At 40.1% G+C, this 26046-nt stretch overlaps 1 protein-coding gene across 6 annotated transcripts in view; it reads right to left on the bottom strand.

Annotated features, from left to right (window-relative positions):
- Positions 1 to 26046, bottom strand: part of SAMHD1 (SAM and HD domain containing deoxynucleoside triphosphate triphosphohydrolase 1) — a 57285-nt gene that overhangs the window by 7772 nt on the left and 23467 nt on the right. For 3 of the 6 annotated variants that reach the window (XM_045444665.1, XM_045444668.1, XM_045444667.1), the window contains 10 exons: positions 21574 to 21729; positions 18978 to 19078; positions 18695 to 18803; positions 17749 to 17840; positions 16535 to 16650; positions 10711 to 10850; positions 9845 to 9940; positions 7308 to 7412; positions 6251 to 6388; positions 2812 to 3361 (listed from right to left, as the gene is read on the bottom strand). In XM_045444665.1, coding sequence (XP_045300621.1) covers positions 3227 to 3361; positions 6251 to 6388; positions 7308 to 7412; positions 9845 to 9940; positions 10711 to 10850; positions 16535 to 16650; positions 17749 to 17840; positions 18695 to 18803; positions 18978 to 19078; positions 21574 to 21729 — 1188 coding nt within the window. In that variant the 3' untranslated portion in view covers positions 2812 to 3226. Of the gene's footprint in view, positions 1 to 2811; positions 3362 to 6250; positions 6389 to 7307; positions 7413 to 9844; positions 9941 to 10710; positions 10851 to 16534; positions 16651 to 17748; positions 17841 to 18694; positions 18804 to 18977; positions 19079 to 21573; positions 21730 to 26046 lie in introns of those variants that run through there. The other 3 variants (XR_006703208.1, XR_006703207.1, XM_045444666.1) reach the window with 1 other exon arrangement.

Raw genomic sequence — 26046 nt, 5'->3', positions numbered from 1 at the left:
CGACTGAGCCACCCAGGTGCCCCCTGAAATTTCTTTTTAGAGATTATACAATTAATACATGTTTATTGTAGAAAAACCAGAAGACATTTAAAAAGTTAAAACTGCCTAGGGCGCCGGGGTAGCTCAGCCAGTTAAGCGTCGACTTCAGCTCAGGTCATGATCTCACGGTTTCATGAGTTTGAGCCCCGAATCAGGCTCTATGCCGACAGCCCGGTGGCTCAGAGCCTGGAGCCTGCTTCAGATTCTCTACCCCTCCCCTACTCACACTCTGTCTCGCTCTCTCTTTCAAAAATAAACAAACATTAAAAAAAATTTTTTTTAATTAAAACTGCCTACAATTCAACCACCCCCCAAATCACGAACATTCTAGGCAATGGATATATACATCTTACAAAAATGGGATTCTATTCTGTATGCTTTAGAAATTATTTTAACTTATATTGTCAAACCACAGACACCTGGGCTCAACTGGTGAAACTAATAAAGACTCCAGTAGCATGTTCCTTTTTCTAGAACATTGAGGGCTTTCTGCCTGCCGTCAGTGTGCCAGGTGCTTGCAAGTCTCTAATTTCATGAGGAAGATGGGAAAGCAGCAAATGAACAATATGCCTATGTGGATAAAGAAGTTGAATCTCTGGGGCAGGTGAAAAAGGAGGAAAGATACGTTTCCTGTCCCAAGAGCTCAGTAAATGAAGAAACATCCAGGGGCACCTGGGTGGCTCAGCTGGTTAAACGTCCGACTTTAGCTCAGGTCACGGTCTCACCGTTTGTGGGTTTGAGCCTTGCTTCTGGCTCTGTGCTAACAGCTCAGAGGCTGGAGCCTGCTTTGGATTCTGTGTCTCCGTCTCTCTCTGCCCCTCCCCCACTCGCACTCTGTCTGTCCCTCTCAAAAATAAATAAAGATTAAAAAAAAAAAAAAAAAGAAGAAGAAACATCCATATTTCTTCCTCCTGCCAGAAAACCAGATGACATAAGCCCTGCTAAATATCATCCCCTCTCTTGCAAACCCAACACAGTGTTGAAACATTTGGGTAGATTCCTAGACACATTTCCTTCGTACAAAAGGGTCCAAACTGGGCACATAAGAGAATGTCATGAAGGAAAACACCTTTGGTTTCAAGATGAAGATACATTCATGAAGCTTTATTGCATCTGTTTCCCTCACCCAAATGAAGTAACCAGTCATTTAAACTTGCAGTTCTTACTTAACATTCTCAAGGTGACAAAAGTTCAGTAACTCTAGAGGTTAAGTTGTTAAAACTTCAGTTTTTATACAAATAGTGAAGGCGCTTCTTAAGAAAAATTTAACCTTGTAAATGGCACATGGTTCTGATAATTAAAACAGTTGCAAAGAGCATAAAGTGCAGCAGACTTATATGTAAAGGATGCAAACAAAATAGATTCAAGTTATTTCTCAGCAAAATGATACAATATTGAAACTAAAAAAATTCCAGAGTAAACCACAATGATTTAAAGGTAAAAGTTGCAGAAATAAAATAATCTTAGCAGAAAAACATTACATTCTTGACCTTGGATCTGGATACACTAAGTCTGAGCCCTATAGTTCTTCCCCACTGAATGTTTTAGGGGTACCTTGGCCAAAACAGACGTGACCCAGTACCAGGGCTGATTTCACTTGTGCTTCTAGGAGCCCACATGTCCACATATCCCCACCTACACAGCACTATGGTGGAGGAGCTGGGAAGGGTTTTAATTATTCTCCTATGAATGAGGGTCAACTCTTGATCATCTGCTGGGGGGTGGAGGAGGGTGATGGTGGTAATACAGAATGGCAGACATTCCTAATACTTTTCACCCTAGGGTCAACAGAACAGAACCTGGTTACATAGCAGAAGGTTACAGCACTCTTAAGACTGTGGATAATGTACCGGCCTGTGGTCTGAGTTCCTCCTTTCCTCCCACTTACTCTTGCCCGGAGCCAGGGCTGGCCCCCCAATCCCAGGCTGCTATGGAGGCTTTTGTAAGGGAATGTCTATAGCATAAGATGTTAAGGACTTTGACTCCCATTCCCCACTGCCCTGCATCTACAGGACCCTCTGGCTACCACCAGCATTGGCTCTAACTCCAGATTTTACCCCTGGTGAATTTCTGCAGAACTGGCAATTGTGTGTATATGGAGGTGGGGATGGGTGCCCTCTGCACAGACTCGCTCAACCACAGTGGTGCACAGGAGGTAAAGAACGAGCGTGGGTATACTGGGCTACAAAGGGGGACCTGGAATTCTGGGGATAATCACTCATCTCATCCCAAGCAGCTCAGTCTTTGCTCTGAAATTCGTAACATGCACATTGAGCCAGCAACAACAAAGTCCCAGCTCTGAGTAGCCCTCAGAAAGGCTCCTGTGACAACCTTTGATCAGCTCACAAGGGAAATTCAGAGAGAAGGCCGGAGGGGAGCCTTCTCCAGGCTGAGCAGTGATCGTGAAAAAGACCTCGGGACATCGGTAGTGAGTAATCAGGACGAAGAAACCGCCCGGGTCTGGAGCTGCATGCAACTGACCCAGAGAACAGCCTGGTTTGGGGGAATCCCTCTGCCACTAGGGGTAGGGGTCTCCTGAGAGGCAGTCTTATGTCCCATTTCAGAGGGGGCCAGAGCCCTCAGATATTTCTAATAAATTAATCAGGACTCTCACCCAAGAGGTGGAACTCACTTGTCACCCTCATCTACTGTCTAGTCCAACCTGGCTAAAAGGGTGAGGGAAGGTCTTTCACTAATATTTAGATCACTTAAGAAGAATTTTCCTCAAATTCAAGGTGATGGGTACCTCCTCAAGGGGCTAGGATTTTATGCTTTGTTCTTAACCATGGCTGTTTATGAAAATCCCAACTTCATACTTCAATGTGCACTTTATCTCATTTCCAAACTTTTAAAAAAAACCCAAAAAACAATCATTATGTCATAAGAGTTCAGAGTACATAAAAAAAAATATTATTCTAAGAGAATAGACTACAAAGAAGAGAGGCTTTAGTTAATGTTAAAATAGGCAAGGTCATGCTTTCCATATAGCATGTACAGCCAGAGCTGTCTAACACCTTTTTGTTTCTTCGGATAAAAATTACTTAGCTTCAGCATGGGTGTACATTCAAAATGTAAAAAGCACTCGTTGTCACAAATTTGTAGAGCTCATGACCGAATTTCCTAAATTAGCTAATACTGTTGGGGGGATGGGGAAGAGGACTTTATGTAAACTATCGGTTGCAAACATTCACACAGAGTCATCTGGAAAAAGCCGGGTTTTAAATTTGGACACTTTTTGTAAGTGATCTGGGCTCTGGGCTGAATCCGGGTTCTTCCACTCCTCTTTTCGAGGTGTTATAAGTGGGGCCACAACATCACTATCCTGTCAAGAAAAGAAAAACCAGGAACAAATAAAATCCATTTTTCATAATTTTGAGGAAATCCTCAGGTACACATATCCTTGTCTTGCAGACAGATTGCTTCTAGACGAATGTACTCTTGGGAAACCCCAAATTATATATATGCCCTGTGCTTAGGTCCAATTAGAAACACCGCAGTCCTAAGCAGGTAAGAGCCTTTGTAGAAAAAGCTAACAGACCTATTCTTTTCAAAGATGACCAAAAGCAACACCCTCCCCCATTCTATGACCCTCTCCCTTCATACACTTTCATGAAACACAAACTTGGTTTTTCCAGGAAAGAGGGACTTCACTGGGTCCCTGCTCCTCTCTTGCTTACTCCCCTCTGCAGTAGATGGTCCTGGTCTACAAGAGGCCCAAAAGGGGGAAGGACAGGGGTGTCTAAGTGTCCTACTTCAGCTCAGGTCATGATCTTGCAGTCCATGAGTTTGAGCCCTGCGTCAGGGTCTGTGCTGACAGCTCAGACCCTGGAGCCTGCTTTGGATTCTGTGTCTCCCTCTCTCTCTGTCCCTGCCCCACTCATGCTCCGTCTCTCTTGAAAATGAATAAACGATAAAAAAAAAAAAAAAAATTTTTAAAGGGGGGGTAAGGGCAATTTATATGTGCAGAACTTGAACTTTTTCCTGCAAAATTATAACTTTGGCCCATCAGCATAGATTCCACTGTAGATTCCATCAGCATAGATTCCATTCCATGAGGAATGACCTCAAAGTGAAGTGACACTATGACTTGAAAGAAATGAGTTAAGAAGGCCCTCTAAGACCTGACTATCCTAAACTGTTCTTGAACTTGTGCATAGATTCTCTTAGGGTGTATGAGGGTGCAGGAACTCTGAGAGCCTTTACTGCACTAGGAATACAATGTCTGTGGTAGAATACATGCTCTTCATTTGCACCTGTGCTCTCAGATCCACTTTTCACCTTTCTGCTGCTCTACTCTATGTAACAGGATCTGCTTTTTTTTTTTTTTTTTTAATGCTTATTTATTTTTGAGAGAGAGAGACAGAGCATGAAGAGGGGAGGGCCAGAGACAGAGGGAGCTGTCAGCACAGAGCCTGATGCGGGGCTTGAACTCACAAACTGCGAGATCATGACGTGAGCCAAAGTCAGACGCTTAGCCAATTGAGCTACCTTAACAGGAGCTCCTCTTATATTTCCCAGCTCCCCTGCCTACTGGCTTTTGGTTAGGTTTGGCCAAAGGGGGGCACAGGTGGAAGACTGGAAGGGAGGAGGACAGAGAAGTGAGGGTATTACTCCCCTGAACCCTTCTGGCACTGGCAGCAGTGGCCGTGACTCTTCTGTGGTTCTAGCTTCTGCAGGTGGCCCCAAGACCTGGACTCCCACCTCCACCCCCAGAGGTGGTAGCAGCTCCCTGCTGTTGTCTCACTATCCTCTGCTCATTTAGCTCTGCCGAAACTTCTGTATCTTGTCTCCGCTATTAAATTTGTCAAACTACTCTGGATCTGACTTGATAGAGCTACTAAAAGTGGCCATTTAATTGCTATGATACTCCTATCTGGAAGATCTTATAGTACAAGGTCAACATTATTTGCCTTCAAATTCATCTCTATTTCTACCAAGGATCCTTATTTCTACCCATTCTAGTTTCGACTCTAGTGAATTTTATAAATACAAACTTGAATGTCACTCTCGTGCTTAAAACACTTCAATGGCTTCCATTGCTCTTGGCCCACAAGACTATGCAACATCCCATGGACCCCTCCCTGAATGCACTATGTTCTTGATCATCTTCTGGCCTCCCCCCCTGCACCCCCTTTACCCAGGTGACTCCTCATCCATCCTTCAGGTCTCACCTTCCAAATCCTTCTTAAAATAAGCTTTTACCAACCAACCAAGTGTGGCTTAAATCCTTCTTCTTTTGGCTCATCTAAGACTCTGTACACACTGTGCCCCGCCCCAAAGCACTTACCACACCACTGTAATTGTTATTTACTTGTGCGTCTATTAACAGAGTGTGATCCGTGGAACTATGTCTGTCTTAGATACTGTTCCATCTCTGCTACCTAACATAGGACCTAGCGAAAATCCTCATTCAAGGAATGAATGTATCTAGTTTTAAAGTAGTTATCACCACATAGCTGAACTTCAATAGCTTTTGGTCTCTCTAATTCTAGTCTCTCCTAGTTCCAATCCATCTGCTGCTGGGGTTTTCTTCCTTAATGTTTATTTATTTTTGAGAGAGAGAGAGAGAGAGAGCGCGCGCAGGAGAGGGGCAGAGAGATGGAGAGAGAGAATCCCAAGCAGACTCCACAGGGTCACCACAGAGCCCACCCCTGGGCTTGAGCTCACGAAACATGAGATCATGACTTGAGCTGAAACCAAGAGTCAGATGCTTAACTGACTGAGCCACCCAGGTGCCCCTAAAGATTTTTAAAATTATTTAATTAATTAATTAAAATGTTTATTTTTTTTTTTTGAGAGACAGAAAGAGAGAGTGTGAGCATGCGAGAGGGGTGGGTAGAGAGAGAGGGAGACAGAGAATCCCAAGCAGGCTCCATGCTGTCAGTGCAGAGCCTGACGTGGGGCTCAAACCCATGAACCTGAGATCATGACCTGAGCCAATATCAAGAGATGGATGCTCAACCGACAGAGCCAGCCAGGCGCCCCTAAAGATTTTATTTTTAAGTAATTTCTACACCCAATGTGGGGCTTGAACTCATGACCAACTGACCAACTGACCAGCTTGAACTCACGCTCCACCAACTGAGCCAGCCGGGTGCCCCTAAATGACTATCATTTAAATGAGAACTTTTCAGAGGAAAGTAAGGATCTCTTTAGGTTATTAATTAAAAACAGGAAATTGTGCAAAGTACGTGAACAACAAACTACTCACCTGTGGCTTGGTGAAGTTTCTGATTAAGCACCAATGAACAAAGTACTGGTGTGCAGCAAACAAGCTCTTTGCATCAGTCTTCTTGCAGTATACGCGAATTAGCTGCTCTGCAAACCTCTCTGGCAAAAGCTCTGAAACCTTTTCAAAGAACAAAAGATTTCACTGTCATCTTGAACTCACACATTGAAGAGAGCTCAGCTGTTCCTAAGCTTCATTCTTTTTTTTTTTTTTTTTTTTTTAAGATTTTAAGTAAACTGCACCCAACGTGGGGTTTGAACTCATGACCCCAAGATCAAGAGTTGCACACTCCAGGGGCGCCTGGGTAGCTTAGTCAGTTAAGCATCCGGCTTCGGTTCAGGTCATGATCTCCCAGTTCATGAGTTCGAGCCCTGTGTCGAGCTCTGTGCTGACAGCTCAGAGCCTGGAGCCTGTTTCAGATTCTGTGTCTCCCTCTTTCTCTGCCCTCTCCCACTCACACTGTCTCTGTCTGTTTCAAAAATAAATAAACATTAAAAACTTAAAAACAAAAACAAAAAAAGAGAGTCGCACACTCCAATGACCGAGCAAATCAGGCACCTCAACCTAAGCTCCATTTTTCATGTTATATTAAAAACACCACATTGTTTTGCTGTCTTATCCCAACTGTCATCCAAAGAAAAGAATTGAATATAGTTGTCATATTGCAAAATGTCCCACAATTTTATATTATTAAGACTAAAAAAAGTTTGTATTATGTAATTATACGTAGATCAGATTCTCATTAGAAGATATGCAAATAAACACATTTAACTTACATGATGTCAACCATACAACACTCCTTTCCCATCAGACTTATAACCTAGCCACCAAACCAAAAACAGTGCTTTCATCTATGTTTAGCAAACAGGAAAAACTGGCTGTTAAGATGATTTACACAAAAATCAGATATACTTTAATTTCAAAAATATTTTTTTTTACTGTATACATTGACTTTAGGACCTAACCTGCATGTAAAATGCAATTTATCATAAATTTGCCAAATGCCACTACAGTGTACTTATTTTGCCCAAGTAGTTACCTGATCTTTAGTAATCCTGACTGCTTTGCTGAGGTCACTCTTACAATAGAAGCGAACATGATCAATAGGATTCTTGTCTTCCATTCCATAATCCATGTTGATAACCTTAATAAAAGGAATAAATTAGTAATCACTCACAGAACAATGAGAATTGAATTCAAGGTTGTAGGAGCGTCACAAAAAACGAAGCAGAGCTCTCTGGAGGCTCAGGAGTATGAGCACTAATAAGGTAGCTCATAGTGGAATGAAAATAACTCTGGTGCATGTGCCGTAGGGATGTGGTCTTGAAACCTGAGTGGGGTGGGGGAGATATTTGTGTTTTCAACATAAGGAGGGTATAAAGTCTGTACCCACTATGTGATAGCCACTATGGTACTACAGATTCAAGGAAACTCGGTACAATCCCAACCCCACAGCACCATGTGGCCTAGACTGAGGTTGAACAAATGATTATAAATGTAATTATTGGGGCACCTGGGTGACTCAGTCGGTTAAGCCTCTGACTTTGACTCAGGTCATGATCTCAGTTCATGGGTTTGAGCCCAGCGTCAAGGTGTGCTGACAGCTCAGGGCCTGAAGCCTGCTTCAGATTCAGTGTCTCCCTCTCTCTCTCTGCCTCTCACGCACACGCGCTCCCTCTCTCTCTCAAAAATAAACATTAAAAAAAAATTTTTATTTTTATTTATTTATTTATTTATTTTTCAACGTTTATTTTATTTTTGGGACAGAGAGAGACAGAGCATGAACGGGGGAGGGGCAGAGAGAGAGGGAGACACAGAATCGGAAACAGGCTCCAGGCTCCGAGCCATCAGCCCAGAGCCTGACGTGGGGCTCGAACTCACGGACCGCGAGATTGTGACCTGGCTGAAGTCGGACGCTTAACCGACTGCGCCACCCAGGCGCCCCTAAAAAAAAATTTTTAAAGTAATTATCAAACTACATTTGTTACAAGAGCTACCAAGGAAAAGCAAAGGGTGCTGTCAAACTTTGTAACCAGGGAGCGTTGTGGTCTGGGGTTTTGGGGAATGACTAGGAGTGTTTCCTGGGAAAGTCACAGGAATGAACCAGGTCTAGGTAGAAAAGAAAAGAATTCCAGGCAGAAGAAAAAGCTCTGAGGCAGACAGGACTGAAACGGTGAGCTGGGTTAAGTAACACTGAAGTCACTGTTGATCTTGGAAGAATAGTTCTAGTATGGTGATGGCGACACACAAAATGTTTAGGAGTAAATGAGAAGTAAAAAAGAGAAGACGGGGCGGGTGCCTGGGTGGCTCAGTCGGTTAAGCATCCGACTTTGGTTCAGGTCAGGACCTCGCGGTTCATGAGTTCGAGCACCGAGTCAGGCTCTGTGCTGACAGCTTGGAGCCTGGAGCCGGCTTCAGATTCTGTATCTACCAACCTCCACTTGCCCCCCTGCCCCGCTCCTCCCGTGCTCACTCTGTCTCTCTCAAAAATAATACATAAATGTTAAAAAAATTAAAAAAAAAAAAGAGAGAAGACAACTTTTAGAAACTTGGCTGTTAAAAAGATGCAAGAAAGAAGAATATGGAGAGGAATATGGTACCTGGGAAAGGTAAAAGGGGGGGTACTTTTCAAGGAGTTTGACAGGGGTGAAGGTGCGGTTTGTTTGTTTTTTAAGTTTGTTTATTATTTGAGAGACGTGTAAGCACACACAAGTTGGGGAGGGGCACAGAGAAAAGGAGAGAAAGAGAGAGAATCCCAAGCAGGCTCAATGCAGAGCCCAACGTGGGGCTTGATCCCACAAACCATGAGATCATGACCTGAGCTGAAATCAAGAGTTGGACGCTCAACTGACTGAGCCACCCAGGTGCCCCTGTTTGTTGTTTTCTTAAGATGAAAGTCTGTTTAACTGCTGATGGGAAAGTCAAAGAGACAGGAGAAAATGGATACTGTAAGGCTCCACAGAAGCGCTAAGATGAATGGCTCTATTGCCCAATGTGGCAGTCACTAGTCATAGGTGGATTTTAATTTAAAGTCATCAACATTAAATACAATAGGGGCGCCTGGGTGGCGCAGTCGGTTAAGCGTCCGACTTCAGCCAGGTCACGATCTCGCGGTCCGGGAGTTCGAGCCCCACGTCGGGCTCTGGGCTGATGGCTCGGAGCCTGGAGCCTGTTTCCGATTCTGTGTCTCCCTCTCTCTCTGCCCCTCCCCCATTCATGCTCTGTCTCTCTCTGTCCCAAAAATAAATAAACGTTGAAAAAAAAAAATTAAAAAAAAAATACAATAAAAAATTTAGTTACTTAGTTGAGGTAGTCACGTTTCAAGTGCTGAACCTGTGGCTAGTGCCTACCAAAATGGACAGCACAGTTATAGCCCGACGCAGGGTTTGAACCCACAAACCGCGAAATCTTGACCTGAGCCTAAGTTGGATGCTTAACCAACTGAGCCACTGAGGCGCCCCTGTCCAAACTTTCTTTAATGAACATGTGCTGCTTTTATAATGGAAGTAGGGAGGCTTTATCTTAAAAAAAAAAAAAAAAATCTTTACTTAGTATATTTTTGGGCTAACTACTTACATCCACTATGAAGTCTTCAGCCTTTAGTTCAGTTTCTATCAAGATGTCCTTAGGTTTAGAATCAGCGAGATCTTTTGGAAGGCTTTTATACTTTTCCTAGAAAAGACAAGACTCCTTACATTAGAACCCCCGTTTTTCATCATTAGTGTTTGTGCCACAAAACGTTCCCTCTCTAAAAATGGCACTTTACTAGAAAGAGTGGGTAGAGATACCCCTAACAAATACAGAGCTTCTAGCTTATGCCATCCTTCAAACACATCACAATAGAGTGATTCTCATAACAAAACTTCCACATTAAAAAAAAAATGTGGCATTGACTTAATAGGAGGAAAGTGTTATGAGGGTGTGGTAATCAGTGTGGCTCATGTTACTGGCTTTCCGGCAAACAGAAAAACCTTCCATCAGCAGGAGATGAAAACAGATATGGATATCTGGCATGCACCATCTGGGAGAACCTGATATAACGTGAAAGAATAAATTAGTAAACAGCAGGTCCTTCGCTTCTCAGTGAAGCTCATGCAGATACCTTATTTTGAGGCCCCATTCATTTTCTTGCCTTTAGATCTAGCCAAAATTTGGGGCACCCCCTCTCACTTCTGGGATGAGAGAATAAAGGTTTAGACTAAGAGACTTGGGTTCAAATCCTAGCTCACTAACTGTGCTTCTGTAGGCAAGTTGTTTAATCTCTCCCAAGCTTCATTTCCTTCATCTACAGGACCAAAGAACACGTTATTGATGAGATTAAGTGAAAATGAACGTAGAGGGCTTAGAACAGAGTCATGATATTGTGATGGGTTAATGGCTTCCTTTTGGAGGTTTCCTCTTTTGGAAGAGAGACATCTTTCACTATTAACAACTCAACTTACCTTTTCAATTTTTGTTGTTCCTTTTGGTTTAGTCTCACCCACATACTTGTATAGATTACGGCATTCAATTTTTTTTAAAATCTCTCGTGCTGCATTCAGTTTGGGATCAGAAGAATATAAAATCTCCAGGAAAATGTTATCTGCCAATTTGATAAAATTTCAGTTATGTTAAGATGGGGACAAAAAAGGTTTAAAGACTCATACACTGCTGTACTTCTGAAAGGATTTTAAGTGGACATTTACAAATGTAAGCACAGTATAACATTCAATGTCTTGGATTTGCTTTAAGATAATCTAGTGCATGGGAAAGGGCATATAGAGATGGCTTAAGGTTGGGTGATGGGTAAATAGGGGTGTATTAATTTGTTGTTATGCTTTATTTTCTTAAAGAGAATGATACTTAAGTAATTATAAAGTTATGTCTGAAATCTACTTCAAAAACAGACCAGTATTTTATGGGAGTGGGTGGATGGAGGGGATGAAGCAAAATTGCCATGTTAGTAATTGTTGCAGCCAAGTGATGGGTACATGGAATTTTGTATGTTTCATAATAAAAAGTTTTTTAAAGTTCCATGATGAAAGTAGAAGGTAGTTGTTTTTAAGATTTTACTTTATTTTTTAAGATTTTTTTTTTAAGTTTATTTATTTTGAGGGGCACCTGGGTGGCTTAGTCGGTTAAGCCTTCAACTTCGGCTCAGGTCATAATCTCCCAGTTTGTGAGTTCGAGCCCCACATCAGGCTGTGCGCTGACAGCTCAGAGCCTGGAGCTTGATTCTGTGTCTCCCTCTCTCTCTGCACCTTCCCTACTCATGCTCTGTTTCTCTCTCTCTCTCAAAAATAAATAAACATTAAAAAAATTGTTTTTAAATAAAAAAATAAATTTAACATTCTATTATTCCAATTTAATTAAGATATTTTGGGGTAGAGGGCTTGTATTGGAAGGGAGGGGAGGGATAAGGTCCACTTATTTCCTAGGAATATTAAGGGAAAAAGATTAAAGTAAGAAAACGGTTCCCTAAGGCAGTGGTCATATGACATTTGCTATGTTTAAGACAGCCAACATCTAGGTAAGCTGAAACATTTATAGGCATTTTTATTTTATTTTTATTTTATTTTAAAGTTTATTTATTTTGAGAGAGACAGTATGAGCAGGGAGGATCAGAGAAAGGGAGAGAGAGAATCCCCAAGCAAGCAGGCTCTGGGCTATCAGTGCAGAGCCCAACTTGGAGCTCAATCTCAAGAACTGTAAGATCACGACCCGAGCTGAAATCAAGAGTTGGATGCTTAACCAACTGAGCCACTGAGGCACCCCATAGGAATTTTTATAGGAATTTATAAGTAGGAATTTAGGAAGTAGAGAGGACAAATTATGACATATTCATAAAAGGAACTACTACTCGACAATAAAAAGGAATAAACTACTGATGCATGCAATCTAGATGAATCTCAGACACATAACACTGGGTAAAAGGAGCCCTACAGAGATGAGTACACCTGCCTGATTGCATTTATGTGAAAGTCTAGAACAGGGAGCCAGGCTGGCTCAGTTGGAAGAGCATGCGACTCTTTTTTTTTTTTTTTTTAATGTTTATTTAGTTTTTTGAGAGAGACAGAGTGTGAGCCAGGGGAGGGGCAGAGAGAGAAGGAGACACAGAATCTGAAACAGGCTCAGCTCAGAGCCTGACACGGGGCTCAAACTCACAAACTGTGAGATCATGACCTGAGCTGAAGTTGGATGCTCAACCGACTGAGCTACCCAGGTGCCCCAAGGATGTGACTCTTGATCGCAGGGTCATGAGTTTGAGCCCCATGTTGGGTGTAGAGATTACTAAAACTCAATAAACTTAAAAAAAAAAAAGTCTAGAACAGGCAAATAGTGGTTGTTTCTAGGGGTGAGGTGAGGGCAAGAACTGGCTGGGATGAAGCATGAGGGAATTTCCTAAGGAGAAGATAATGTTCTGTATCTTGCATGTGTCAAAACATTAGCAAATGTACATAAAATGTGTGCATTTATACAAATTGTGTGTGCATTTTACATCAGAAGAAAAAAAATCTATAAATTATTGTTGAACTTTAATCTTCATGCTAAAGGAGTTAGGGTAAAATGTACTGATCACTGCAATTTACTTAAAAATGCATCAAAACTGGGGTGCCTGGGTGGCTCAGTCAGTCCGACTCTTGATTTCAGCTCAGGTCATGATCCCAGGGTCATGGGATTGACACTCACATTGGGCTCTGCGCTGATCATGGAGCCTGCTTAAGATTCTTTCTTTCTCTCTCTCTCTCTCCGCCCCTCTTCCCAGCTCATACTCTCTCAAAAAGAAAAGAAAAGAAAAGAGAAAAAAAAAGGAAGAAAATGCATCAAAATTCAGATGGGTTAACGGACAGGATGGTAAGTGACAGACAAGTCATAGAGCAAGTTCAGTAAATGCTAGAACTGTACTACTGGTGTGGTGAGTGTACAAGTGTTCACTGTAAAATTCTCCCAACATTGCTGCAGGTTTCAACACTTCCCAGTAACAGGTGGAAAAACATTCTTAAAAATTAAAAAACAGGGGCGCCTGGGTGGTTCAGTCGGTTAAGCGTCCGACTTTGGCTCAGGTCATGATCTCGCAGGTCATGAGTTCGAGCCCCACGTCAGGCTCTCTGCTGTCAGCATGGAGCCCACTTCAGATCCTCTGTTCCTTCTCTGCCCCTCCCCAGCTGTGCTTGCTCTCTCTCCCATAAATAAAATAAACATTAAAAAAATTAAAAAACAAGAAGTGGAGACTTTTAGATAAAGTGAGTTGACTTTTGGAAAAGCAGCCAAGGTAAGGAAGGCTCACATGGTCCTATTCCTTCCAGGTTATGTAGTTAAGGCCAGTAAAGATTTTATGACTGCTCAGAATAATATGCAAGAAAGATAAGATCCTGGGTCTCAAATGATGAAGGCTGGAAAATCCATATGCTTTATTCTACCATACTCTTGGCAGATAAAGCACAAAAATGTGACCTAACATTTTGTGTAGGATTTTTTTTTTTTTTTTAATTTTTTTTTTTTTCAACATTTATTTATTTTTGGGACAGAGAGAGACAGAGCATGAACGGGGGAGGGGCAGAGAGAGAGGGAGACACAGAATCGGAAACAGGCTCCAGGCTCTGAGCCATCAGCCCAGAGCCCGACGCGGGGCTCGAACTCACGGACCGCGAGATCGTGACCTGGCTGAAGTCGGACGCTTAACCGACTGCGCCACCCAGGCGCCCCTAGGATTTTTGACATTAATACAATATCCAAGGGTATAACCAGTGGACTCATCCCATTGAACAGGGTAAAAGCTCGTTTGGGTATTATAGAACCTTCAGAGTGAGAGAGAGCTATGTATAGTCATGTAGTAAAACCACATTAGGGGGCGCCTGGGTGGCTCAGTTGATGAAGCATCATCACTGCTGTCAGTGTGGAGCCCGCTTTGGATCCTCTGTCTCCCACCCCCCTCAAAAATAAATAAACCTTAAAAAAAAAAAAAAAAAAAAAAAAGACCAGGGGCGCCTGGGTGGCTGGGTGAAGCACCTGGCTTCAGCTCAGGTCATGATCTTGCAGTTCGTGGGTTCAAGACCTGCATCAGGCTCTGTGCTGACAGCTCAGAGCCTGGAGCCTGCTTCGGAATCTGTGTCTCCCTCTCATTCTCTCTCTCTCTCTCTCTGCTTCCTCTCTGCTTGTACTCTCTCTCTCAAAAATAAATAAATGTTAAAAAAATTAAAAAAACAAAGATCACATTAAACTGTATACTTTATGGTTTGTCACTTAACCCAAAAGTGTGTAAAATCCTGAATTCATTTCTTTTCATCAAAAGAAAGTTGAAATGTAACATAATGTTACAGGATAAATTGTTAGAACTAGCTTCTGATGATGAAGACTGAAGATTTTTTTTTTAATGTTTATTTTTGAGAGACAGAGACAGAGTGTGAGCAGGAGAGGGGCAAAGAGAGAGGGAGACACAGAATCCGAAGCAGGCTCCAGGCTCTGAGCTGTCAGCACAGAGCCCCATGTGGGGCTCGAACTCACGAACTGTGAGATGACCTGAGCTGAAGTCAGAGGCTTAACCACCTGAGCCACCCAGGCACCCCACAGAAGATGGCTTTTTAAATACAGCATCACCTGCTTCGTTATGAACAAAAGTTAAAATATCCCCAGCTTGCTCAAACTGTTATGTAATCTCTTCTTCCATTCCTATCAACATAACAATGGGAGACTAGTATCTGCTATGATGTTTTTAAAACAACACAGAAACAATTTAGATACACATCATCCCTTGTGAGTGAAAGTGTCATCAATCCAATCTAGATTAATTAACCAGTAGGAAAATCACTTATTACATTATAAATTTTAAATATTGTTGTACACAACGTTCTGAGTGTGCACAAAGATATGTAATATGAGGAATCACTATTTAACTTCTAATTTTTGATTTACTTGTGTTTGAAAAGTGACTAAAAAGTTCTAAGTCTAAAAGGGACTCTATATCACCTACATGTCTATTTTTAAAGAATAGTATGTATTCTATAATACAGTATAGTACACTATAATACATATAGTTTTTATTATTTAAATTTTTGTTTCTTTTGGTTATATTTACTGAAATGTATGTTAAGTCTGTTAAACTCAGTATGAAATATTTGGGCTCATATTTTGTATGTCCTTCCCACCCCCATATCATTTTCCTAGTAATCCATTTTTATTGTTTTACAAGGGTATCAATCTGTGAGTTGTTGGGCATGGAGAATGTTGGTTCTTCAAGACAGTTTGAGAGGCACCGGTGTGAGTCTTTTCTGGCAATGTGCTGCAGACAGAACCCAGCAGTAGCATCGCAGACAGAACCCAGCAGTAGCATCACACACAGGAAGCTCATGTAAAGTGATCTCGGCTGCTTTAGCCCACTCAGCTTCGGTTGTTTTTGCTCATTTAAAAAACCTTCAGCCTTTCCACTGATTCTCTACAAGCTATGTGACTGCTTTCTAACTTTCTTTTTAAAATTTTTTTTTTTTTCAACGTTTATTTATTTTTGGGACAGAGAGAGAGCATGAATGGGGGAGGGGCAGAGAGAGAGGGAGACACAGAATTGGAAACAGGCTCCAGGCTCTGAGCCATCGCCCAGAGCCTGACGCGGGGCTCGAACTCACAGACCGCGAGATCGTGACCTGGCTGAAGTCGGACGCTTAACCGACTGCGCCACCCAGGCGCCCCCTAACTTTCTTTTTAAACAGAGTCAGTTTCATGATCCGCCACGAAGAACTCCCAACTTTTGTGGTCTACTTTTGCTTTGCTCATCTTTATGGCTCAGTCAGCACTTTCCCACATTAAAGAACCAGCTGCAACACCTTCACCTCTCCCTTTTCACCCTAAGCTGCAGGTTTTGCTTGTGTTGAAACGTGGCAAAATGCTCTAGGTATTCTGTGTTTTATAACAAAAGTAACGTTAAAAGCAAGTCAGTTTTTTAGTCTGGTATCAGTCCAGCCGTATTTTAAGTTAAATAACAGTGAATATTGGGTACTTAAGTGCCAAGTACTACATACCAGGTGTTATGCCTCATTTAAATACTATAACAAAACTATATGCTGGGTATCAATAGCCCAATTTATAGATGAGGAAACTAAGGTTTGAGAGGTTAAATGATTTTATCAAGGTGATACAGTTAGTACCAAGCAGAGACAAAACTCAAATCCAAAAGTATACAATCACTAGAGAAGCTAAATATATTGGTATGTTTGGAAAATAACACATCTGCAATCCAGGCACAGCTTACTCTTTATCTGAGATGGACTTCCTGTGTTACCGTCTAGCTCTTACCTGTGAGCTTAGTGAAGGCATCCATGTCATCAATTGCCGTAGAAATGTGATACTTTTTTCCTTCAGCACCTACAATTTCTATGTAGGGGTCTGCTTTGAGGAAAGCATCTGTAATCCTAAAGATCATTTCATAAAAATTTATGCTTATGAGAAAATTTGAATATTTGCTTAATGCCATGCTTAAAGTTAAGGAAACCTTTCTACTCAGAGAAGTAAAACCCTGAGACGCGATGTTCTAAAGACAACTTTAGAACAGTTTTTTTTTTAGTTTTTTTTTTTTAAACAAACAGATAAAAAAAGACAACTGTTTTTTGATCACACATAAATACATAAATAAGTGCATGGGGATTCGTCAGCTACCATGTTTACTGTGATCCAAGCATTATGGTAGGGCTTTAGATACATTATCTTATTTAATCTTTCCAACAAGAAGATAGATGGAATCAGCCTCAATTTTACTAATGCAGAAATTAAGTAATTTTCATTTAATCAAGTTAGGAAGAAGCCATACCAGGGTTTGAAACTAGCTGAATTAAAAACAAATAAAAACTTCTTATCAAAGTAACAACCATACAAATAGATGAATGTGTTCTAACTAGTCTGCTCATGTCAATTTAAAACTATTTAGAGATATGGAATTAACTCACATTCTACTTCTGAGAATTCCTCATGGGTCTTTGAGTCACACAGAGATGTATGGCTATACTTCTATCTGTACTTGGCTGAACTTTTCTGCTATGGTTCTCACTGGGCCAGGGAGAAGAGGTCAAATTCCTGTTGGTCTTACTATCTGCTACTAATTTTGACAAATAATTGACAGGGTAAGGACGGGCGTTAATCTTAATTCTTGAAATTAACTTGTCATTAACTTCAGAATGTCAATTATTCATGTCCCATCTCTCACCTTGATGACTAGTATCCGGCACATAAGTAACTACCTGTGAGGAGGTCTAAGGCATGCTGACATTGCCTCTTCATGTCTCGCTGAAGCCAACTCTTCCACACTTCATCTATCCCCTTTATCAATTCTCCTCCTCTTCCTCCAAATAAGTTTTTACTTTATGCTCGTTTTTGTTGTGTTTAAGGGAACCATTTTAGATTTATTCACTTAAAATTTACTTGAATTCCTAGAAATCTCAACTTGACCCAAGAATGATACTCTAGCAAAGCATCATGAAGAAATTTTATAGGGAAACAGCACTAGAATTTCTTACATTGTATCAATGATGTTGCCAACTTTGTGTTGATAAGCTCTGCGGTGCAAAGAGGTACGGGTATGGAACATGTCATACAGATTCCCAACCTCCTGCAGAAAAACATGAAATAAATATTAATGTAGGTTCAGGTTATGTTACCCTTGTTAGTAGGTAAGTCCATAGGACAAGGAAAAGGGATGGTGACAGATGGACAAGAAGGCTATGCATAAGGACTACCTCATTAAAATCCCTGAGCCCACCCATTAAAAAATACAAGGTAGTTTGCAAGTTTTGGTTTGCAACTTTTGGTTTGCAACTTTTCTTCTTAGTAAACCAAAATCTATTGTTTTAAGTCTGTGGCAGGTTCTGTTTTAGGCATCTTCAATATATTTTTTAATCTCAACAAGTCTAGAAAATTAGGCATTATTCTTTATATATCCTTTATTCTCAAAAGAAAGACTTTCTGTAGTACAATACCATACTACTCTTTAGCTACATGACTCTCATCTAGCAGAGACCTAATGATTTAGTATTTTACCTATTATGAAACACTAACATATATCACTAACTATGGTTAAGGATGAGACTTGAGCCAAACTTTCTAGGCTGAAACTTCAATTCCGCCTTTTATTAATTGTATGTCTTCTTTGCTTCAATTTGCTCACCTGTTAAGCAGGATAATAATAGTATCTATTTCATACTGTTGTGAGAGTTGAGTTAATCCACCCAAAGCACCTAAAAACAGTGCCTCGCACAATACTTAATAAATGTCTGTTGTAACTTTGTTATTATTTAACAATGCAGTAGCAGTGAAAAGAACTTTAAGACACTTACAAGTGCTAAGCATTAAGTAAAGAGACTGATAATTTACCAAGTTCTGATTTTTCCGAATTATTGAATGATTACTTCTAGATTTCAAACTATGAACTACACCTTCTTTGTTGTTTCCTCTGATCTAGCTTACCTTATCTCTAGTACAAATACGCTTCCTATCATCTACTTCACAAACACGGGCAAATTTGATAAAGCGCTGGTAATCAAAATTATTTTGGATTCCAAGATGATGGCAGTCCCTAGAAAGATTCCAAAGCAGAGATGAAATTTGTCAACAAGAAAACTGTACCTTAAGTATCAACACTAAATGTATATAACAATTTTTTATTTTATTCATTTATTTAAATAAAATTTATATATATTTAAAGGATATGAGGATTTTAACCAATTTTTCTGAAGTGTTCAGTGCATACCTGGCAAAATAATCCCATTTGTCCACATCAATGCCATTTCTTTTATTGGCCACTATCTCATAAAGGAAGCTTTTCTCTTTAGGACGCCCTTTGTATGGCCACTGGAAGACAAGAAAACTCACCAAAAGTTTTAGGATATGAACGAAATCTATTTACAAGCAAAGCAACTGTGTTAATCTAAAAATTATAAACAGAGGGGCGCCTGGGTGGCTCAGTCGGTTGAGCATCCAACTTTGGCTCAGGTCATGATCTCACAGTTTGTGAGTTCGAGCTGTGCATCAGGCTCTGTGTTGACAGCTCAGAGCCTGGAGCCTGCTTCAAATTCTGTGTCTCCTTCTTCTGCTCCTCCCGGCTCACACACTCTCTCTCTCTCAAAAATAAACAAACATAAAAAATTTAAAAATAAAATAAAATAAAAATTATAAACAGACACGTGAATGGGAATGTGAGATAAGTCAAAAAGTTCCACTCTTTCCTTCTTCCACCTAATTGCTAAACTAGTAGAAAAAGGAAAAGAAATGCTAAAGTATATGACATCCTGTTAATACCAAGCCTTGTGCCATTGAAAGGATTCTAACTCTATTACACTTCCCATAACCAACAAACTTTCTTCTTTTCTTGGTTTAATAGTTTCTTTAAAATTTAAGATCTGGGGCCGCTGAGTGACTCAGTCAGTTAAGCATCGACTTTGGCTCAGGTTATGATCTTGTGATTCGTGAGTTTGAGCCCCACATCGGGCTCGGTGATGACAGCTCAGAGCCTGGAGCCTGCTTCAGATTCTGTGTCTCCCTCTTTCTCTGCCCCTCCCCTGTTTGTACTCTGTCTCTCTCTCTCAAAAATAAACATTAAAAAAAATATTACAATACAAGATCTAATTATGAATTAGTAAGAATGCTCTTCATAAGCTAATGCTTGAATTCATGCATGGAAATAGTATCTTTCAAAGTAGTTGCACATCTAGTCAAAATGATATGTATTGTTCAAAGAATTTTTGAAGCTCCTATATTTTGGAAATAGAATATTTGCTTCAAAATCCAGATTTTTTGGCAGGGGTTGGGGGGTGAGGGGATGGTGCACATGGGTGGCTCAGTTGGTTAAGCTTCCCACTTCAGTTCAGGTCATGATCTCACAGTTCGTGGGTTTCAGCCCCGTGTTGGGTTCTGTGCTGACAGCTCAAAGCCTGGAGCCCACTTGGGATTCTGTGTCTCCCTTTCTCTCTGCCACAATGCAGGGCTTGAGCCCATGACCCTGAGATCAAGACCTGAGCTGAGATCAAGAGTCGGATGCTTAACCAACTGAGCCACCTGGGTGCATCTAGCTCTTTATCTTATAAGTAGATTGATATATATTCAAGGAAAAAATTTTTTAAAACTCAAAGGCAAACTATTTTTCAACTTTTAAATTAAAACAAACAAACAAAAACAAAAACAGATTTTCCTTTGAACTATTCAACTTTTTTTCTAGGTCTTCATATATCTAAGTATTTCAGATATGCTATTTTTTTTAATTGATTTATTTTATTTTTTTTCTCTTCTTTTAAAATTTTCTTCTCTGAGCCCTGCCCCCTCCCATCCCTCCTCCCTCCTTCCCACTCTTGCACAGCTCTCCCTAAAGCACTCAAATATGTTAACTCTTTTAAAAATGATCTTATTTTGGGGGGGGGCACCTGGGTGGCTCAGTCGGTTGGGTGCCTGACTCTTGATTTTGGCTCATGTCATGATCTCACAGTCATGAAATCAAGCCCTGTGTTGAGCTCTGCACTAGGCATGGAGCCTGCTTAAGATTCTCTCTCTCCCTCTGTTCCTCCCCTGCTCGTGTACAAGCTCTCTCTCTCTTAAAGAAAAATTAAATTAAATTAAATTAAATTAAATTAAATTAAATTAAATTAAATTTGGGGCGCCTAGATGGTTCAGTCAGTTAAGCATCTGACTTCAGCTCAGGTCATGATCTCGCAGTCTGTGAGTTCGAGCCCCATGTCAGGCTCTGTGCTGACAGTTCAGAGCCTGGAGCCTGCTTCAGATTCTGTGTCTCCCTCTCTCTCTGCCCATCCCACATGGATTTTCTGTCTCTCAAAAATGAACAAGCATTTGAAAAAAATTTTTTAATTAAATTAAATTAAAAAATATATTTTATTTTTAAATAATCTTTATGCCCAACATGGGGCTTGAACTCACAACCCCGAGATTACCACTCATGTACTCTGCCGACTGAGCCAGCCAGATGCCCCAAACATGTTAATTTTAATGGAGAAACAGGACATGCCCTTTTACATTTTTCAAACAATGTTACTTCAGGCTTCTATATAGAATACTACATATATATTCATCAAAAAACATTTACATATGTATTTTAATTTGGGAGGTAATTTCTAAAGAACTGTTAAGAGATGAAAAAAATAGATAAGCCTTTTTATTTTTTTTTGCACTAAACAGTAGAAATACATAATGTATTTTATCATTTAGTCCCCCTAAAATAGCCAAATATCTCTCTTCAAATAGCTCTGAAGGACAAAAAAAAAAAAAAAAGCTCTGAAGGAAACTAGAAAAGACTAGATGGAAAACACAGTCAATTCAAATTAAGTTGTAAACAAACTTACCAAAGAATCTTTGATTGGTGATTCAAGTGGTCCTGTAATTTGTTCCTTGATAAAGCAAATATCTTCTTCAGGGATGAGACCGTAATGTTCCATGACAGCTTTGAGTCCATTAGAATTAACTAGGTGCTCAAACATCTTCACTGAGCCCTGTTCATGCTAGGAAAAGTCAGCACAATATGATCTGTTATAGACTCTAGTCCATCAGGGACCCCAAATAATTCAAATTATTCTTGATTCCAGGTAATTCAGAGATAAGGTTCCAATGCACGTTAATTATCTAGTTCTCAACTACCATCTTACAGATATTTTAAAAAACCTGTTAAATTTGTCTGTAAACAAATAAACCTTTTACATATCATGTTCATTATCTCATAAATATATTTAATGAGATATATAATTTATAGTGCAGAAATATTGTATAGTACAGTACAAAAGAATATTACCCAGTCATACAGATGGGATCCTGCTTTAAAGAATATCACTATAAAATTCAGTTCTATTGTTTCATCAGGCTTGGAACATTTGAAGTTACAAATTCTGTTTGCACTTCCATCTGGTGGTGAGAAGGAGTAACTGCAAACTTGCCACTTAAGAACAAAACTGTTGAGTTCTAAAGTCAAGATCTAGGGGGGGAATCTCAAATTGGCCTCTTTTTACTCATCTGTCTGCTCACTCATTCATAATTGTAAACATCAAATGATCCCCTGAAGATACTGGCACCATCACAGGTCTTACCAAAACCCGACTCAATATGAAAACAAAACCCTGAATGGTCCTGTAACTATTTTTTTTTAAGTGAATCAAGATACATATTAATTACAACAAGGAAAAACATAGTTCAGGTTTATAGTGAAGAAATCTGGTAAACATTGCCTTAAGTGATCAAAGTTAACGTCACCAGCATTGTGTTAAACAGAGTTTCCGTGCCTCTGATGCTAAAGAAGATATAATGCGGCAATCTGCCAAAAATATAGTCTGACACTATGTATCAGAAAACTGCAAACTAAAGGACATATCAGAAACAACTCACGTGTACTCTTCAAAAAAATAACAAGATCATGAAAGATAAAGACTGAAGAATTGTTCCAGATCAAAGGAGACTAAAAAGAAATAGCAACTAAGTATGATTTATGTACCGATTGGGGAGGAATAAAGTTTTCTTTCTCCTTTTCTGCATGGACAATTGATGAAATTTGACAGAAACTATAAACTAAATAATAGTATAGCATCAGTATTAATTTCTTGATTTTGATACCTGTACTGAGGTTATGTAAGAGAATGTTCTTGTTTTTAGGAAATACCCACTTAAGTATTTAGGAATATAGGGGTATGTCTACAACTCACTTTCAAATGGTTCAGAAAAAATTTTACTTTTTTCAAAGATTTTTATTTTTAAGTAATCTCCACACTCAACATGGATCTCAAACTTCTAACCCAGAGACCAAGAGTCTCACACTCCACTAACTGAACCAGCCAGGCACTCCGAAAAAAAATGTTATTTATACAGAAAAATTTAAGTCCCACAAAGATAACATGGACAATTACAATGAAAATTATAAGCAACTTAGGAGTAAATATAACAAAAGATATAGAAGACCTTTATGGAGAAGATTATAAAATTTATAATAAAGGGCAAATGGCCAAAGATACTCAATAAAAGAAAAGAGATGAAAAGTTATTATAAAGTAATAATAATTAAAGTGTGAAAATAGAAGAGAATCCAGAAGGATTCACCATATATGGAAAGTTAATAAATGTTGGGGGTGTGTTATAAATCAGTAAGGAAAGAATGAACTGTTCAGTAAACAATCATCCATGTTTTAAAAAAAGACATTAGATTTCTACTATGCACATGCACAAAAATAAATCCACATGAGTTAAGGACTTATATGTGAAAGGCCAAATATCTATTATTTTTAAAAATCTAGGTATGTATGTATGTATGTCCGTTTGTTTGTATGTATTATTTGAGAGAGCGGGGAGAGGGGCAGCGGGGGAAAGGGAGAGACAGAGAGAGAGAGAGACTCAAACGTGGGGCTCAACGTGGGGCTCAATCCCATAACGATGTCAACCAAGCCAACCAGGTGCCCCAAAAGGTCAAACATATAAATAAAAGACATGGAAATGGCTGAGTAGATCCTATTTAGATCAGCCTTGCTGAAGAAAACAACTGTTAAGTCTGGACAACTTCCTAAAAGTACTGGAGAGCGACCAAAGTAGGCAGATGTCAGCAGGAAGTTAATACTTGGAAAAAAAGAGCACGGGGCAATATTCCAATTCTTTTATGGCCTTTAGTATGAGGCTCCCAGGAAGCAAAACTATAGAGAAACTACAATCTCAGTTCATTAAAGAACCAGAATACTTCATCAACATTTAAAATTTGTTTCTCAAAAAGTACCATTAAAAAAAAAAAATGAATTGGAGGGGTGCCTGGGTGGCTCAGTCAGTTAAGTGTCTGACTTCGGCTCAGGTCATGATCTCCCAGTCCATGAGTTGGAACCCTGTGTCGGGCTCTGTGCTGACAGCTCAGAGCCTGGAGCCTGCTTCAGATTCTGTGTCTCCCTCTCTCTCTGCTCCTCCCCCACTCATGCACTCACTCTCTCTCTCTCTCTCTCAAAAATAAATAAATATTAAAAAAATTTTTTTAATGAATTGGAGGGGTGCCTGGCAGGCTCAGTCAGAAGAGCATGTGACTCTTGACCTTGGGTCGTGAGTATGAGCCCCACATTGGCTGTAGAGATTACTTAAATGAATGAACGAATTTGCAAGTAAGAGACTGAAGAAAAAATATTCACAATACATATATCTGACCATTATATATATAGTTACTATATATACTATTACATAGTTATATAAGTAATTAATCAAATGAACAATCAAAAAGCAAACAACAACATTTTTTAAATGGGTTAAGTGTTGAAAGAACTCTTCACAAAAGAAGATACATCAATAACAAAGTACAGGGGGGCACCTGGGTGGCTCAGCCTGTTAAGCCTCAGACTCTTGATTTCCACTCAGGTCATGATCTCACAGTTTGTGAGTTTGAGCCCCATATCCAGCTCTGTGCTGACAGTGCAGAGCCTGTCTGGGGCCCTCTCTCTCTGCCCCTTCCCTACGCTTACTTCCTCTCTCTCTCAAAAATAAACTTAAAGGGGCGCCTGGGTGGCGTAGTCGGTTAAGCGTCCGACTTCAGCCAGGTCACGATCTGGCGGTCCCTGAGTTCGAGCCCCGCGTCAGGCTCTGGGCTGATGGCTCAGAGCCTGGAGCCTGTTTCCGATTCTGTGTCTCCCTCTCTCTCTCTGCCCCTCCCCCGTTCATGCTCTGTCTCTCTCTGTCCCAAAAATAAATAAACGTTGAAAAAAAAAATTTAAAAAAAAAATAAACTTAAAACACACACACACACACACACACACACACACACAAAACAAAAAAACAAAGCACAGGAAATGGTATTCAGCATATATCAGAGAATGCCAAAAAAAAGAAAACAAAACAACAAAAACCCAAAACCCCACAAAATACCACTTCACACTCATTAGAAAGGCTAATCTAAAAAATGAAATGATGAAGCTACAGAACAACAGGATATCTCCCACAGTGCTAACAGAGGGCAAAATGGTACAACAACAGGGGAAAGGTCTGGCAGTTTCTTTTTTTTTTTTTCTAATTTTTAAGTTTATTTACTTATTTTGAGAGAGAGAGAGTGAGAGAGAATGCGCGCAGGTGCGTGTGCACACAAGTCGGGGAGGGGCAGAGTGTGGAAGAGAGAACATCCCAAGCAAGCTCCGTGCTGTTAGCGCAGAGCTCAATGCAGGGCTCTATGCCACGAACTGGGAGATCATGACCTGAGCCTAAATCAAGAGTCGGCACCGATGCTCAACCGACTGAGTCACCTAGATGCCCTTGGCAGTTTCTTATAAAGTAAACATGCACCTACTCCATGATCTAGCAATTCTACTCAGGTATTTTACCTAAAAGAAATGAAAACATTTTCCATAAAAATGTTTTGCAACCTTATTTGTAATAGCCAAAAAGTGAAAACAACCCAAATTATATTGAAGGGGAAAAGTACAAACAAATCACAATTTACTCACACAAGGGGATACTACTCAGCAATAAGCAGGGATCAACAGTAATGCATGCAACATGATAGAATCTCACAATCATCATGTTGTATGAATAAAAGCAAAACACTAAAGAGTATATATGATATGATTCTACTTACATGAAATCTAAGAATAGGCAAAACTAATCTATATTTAAAAAAATCAGAAGGTGATGAGGGAGAAGCAACCATCGACTGAGAAGGGGCATAAGAGAATTTTCCAAGAAGATGAAGACATCTTGTATCCTGACTTGGGTAGTGATTACATGGATATATCTATCTGTAAAAATTCACTGGACCATGGTGCCTGGCTGGCTCAGTCAGTAGAGCATGTGACTCTCGATCTCAGGGTCATTAGTTTGGACCCA

This window comes from Leopardus geoffroyi, chromosome A3 (genome assembly GCF_018350155.1).
Source record: "Leopardus geoffroyi isolate Oge1 chromosome A3, O.geoffroyi_Oge1_pat1.0, whole genome shotgun sequence".
NCBI lineage: Eukaryota > Metazoa > Chordata > Mammalia > Carnivora > Felidae > Leopardus > Leopardus geoffroyi.
Note: the sequence above shows the minus strand (reverse complement) of the source record. Positions and strands in the feature narration are given on the sequence as shown.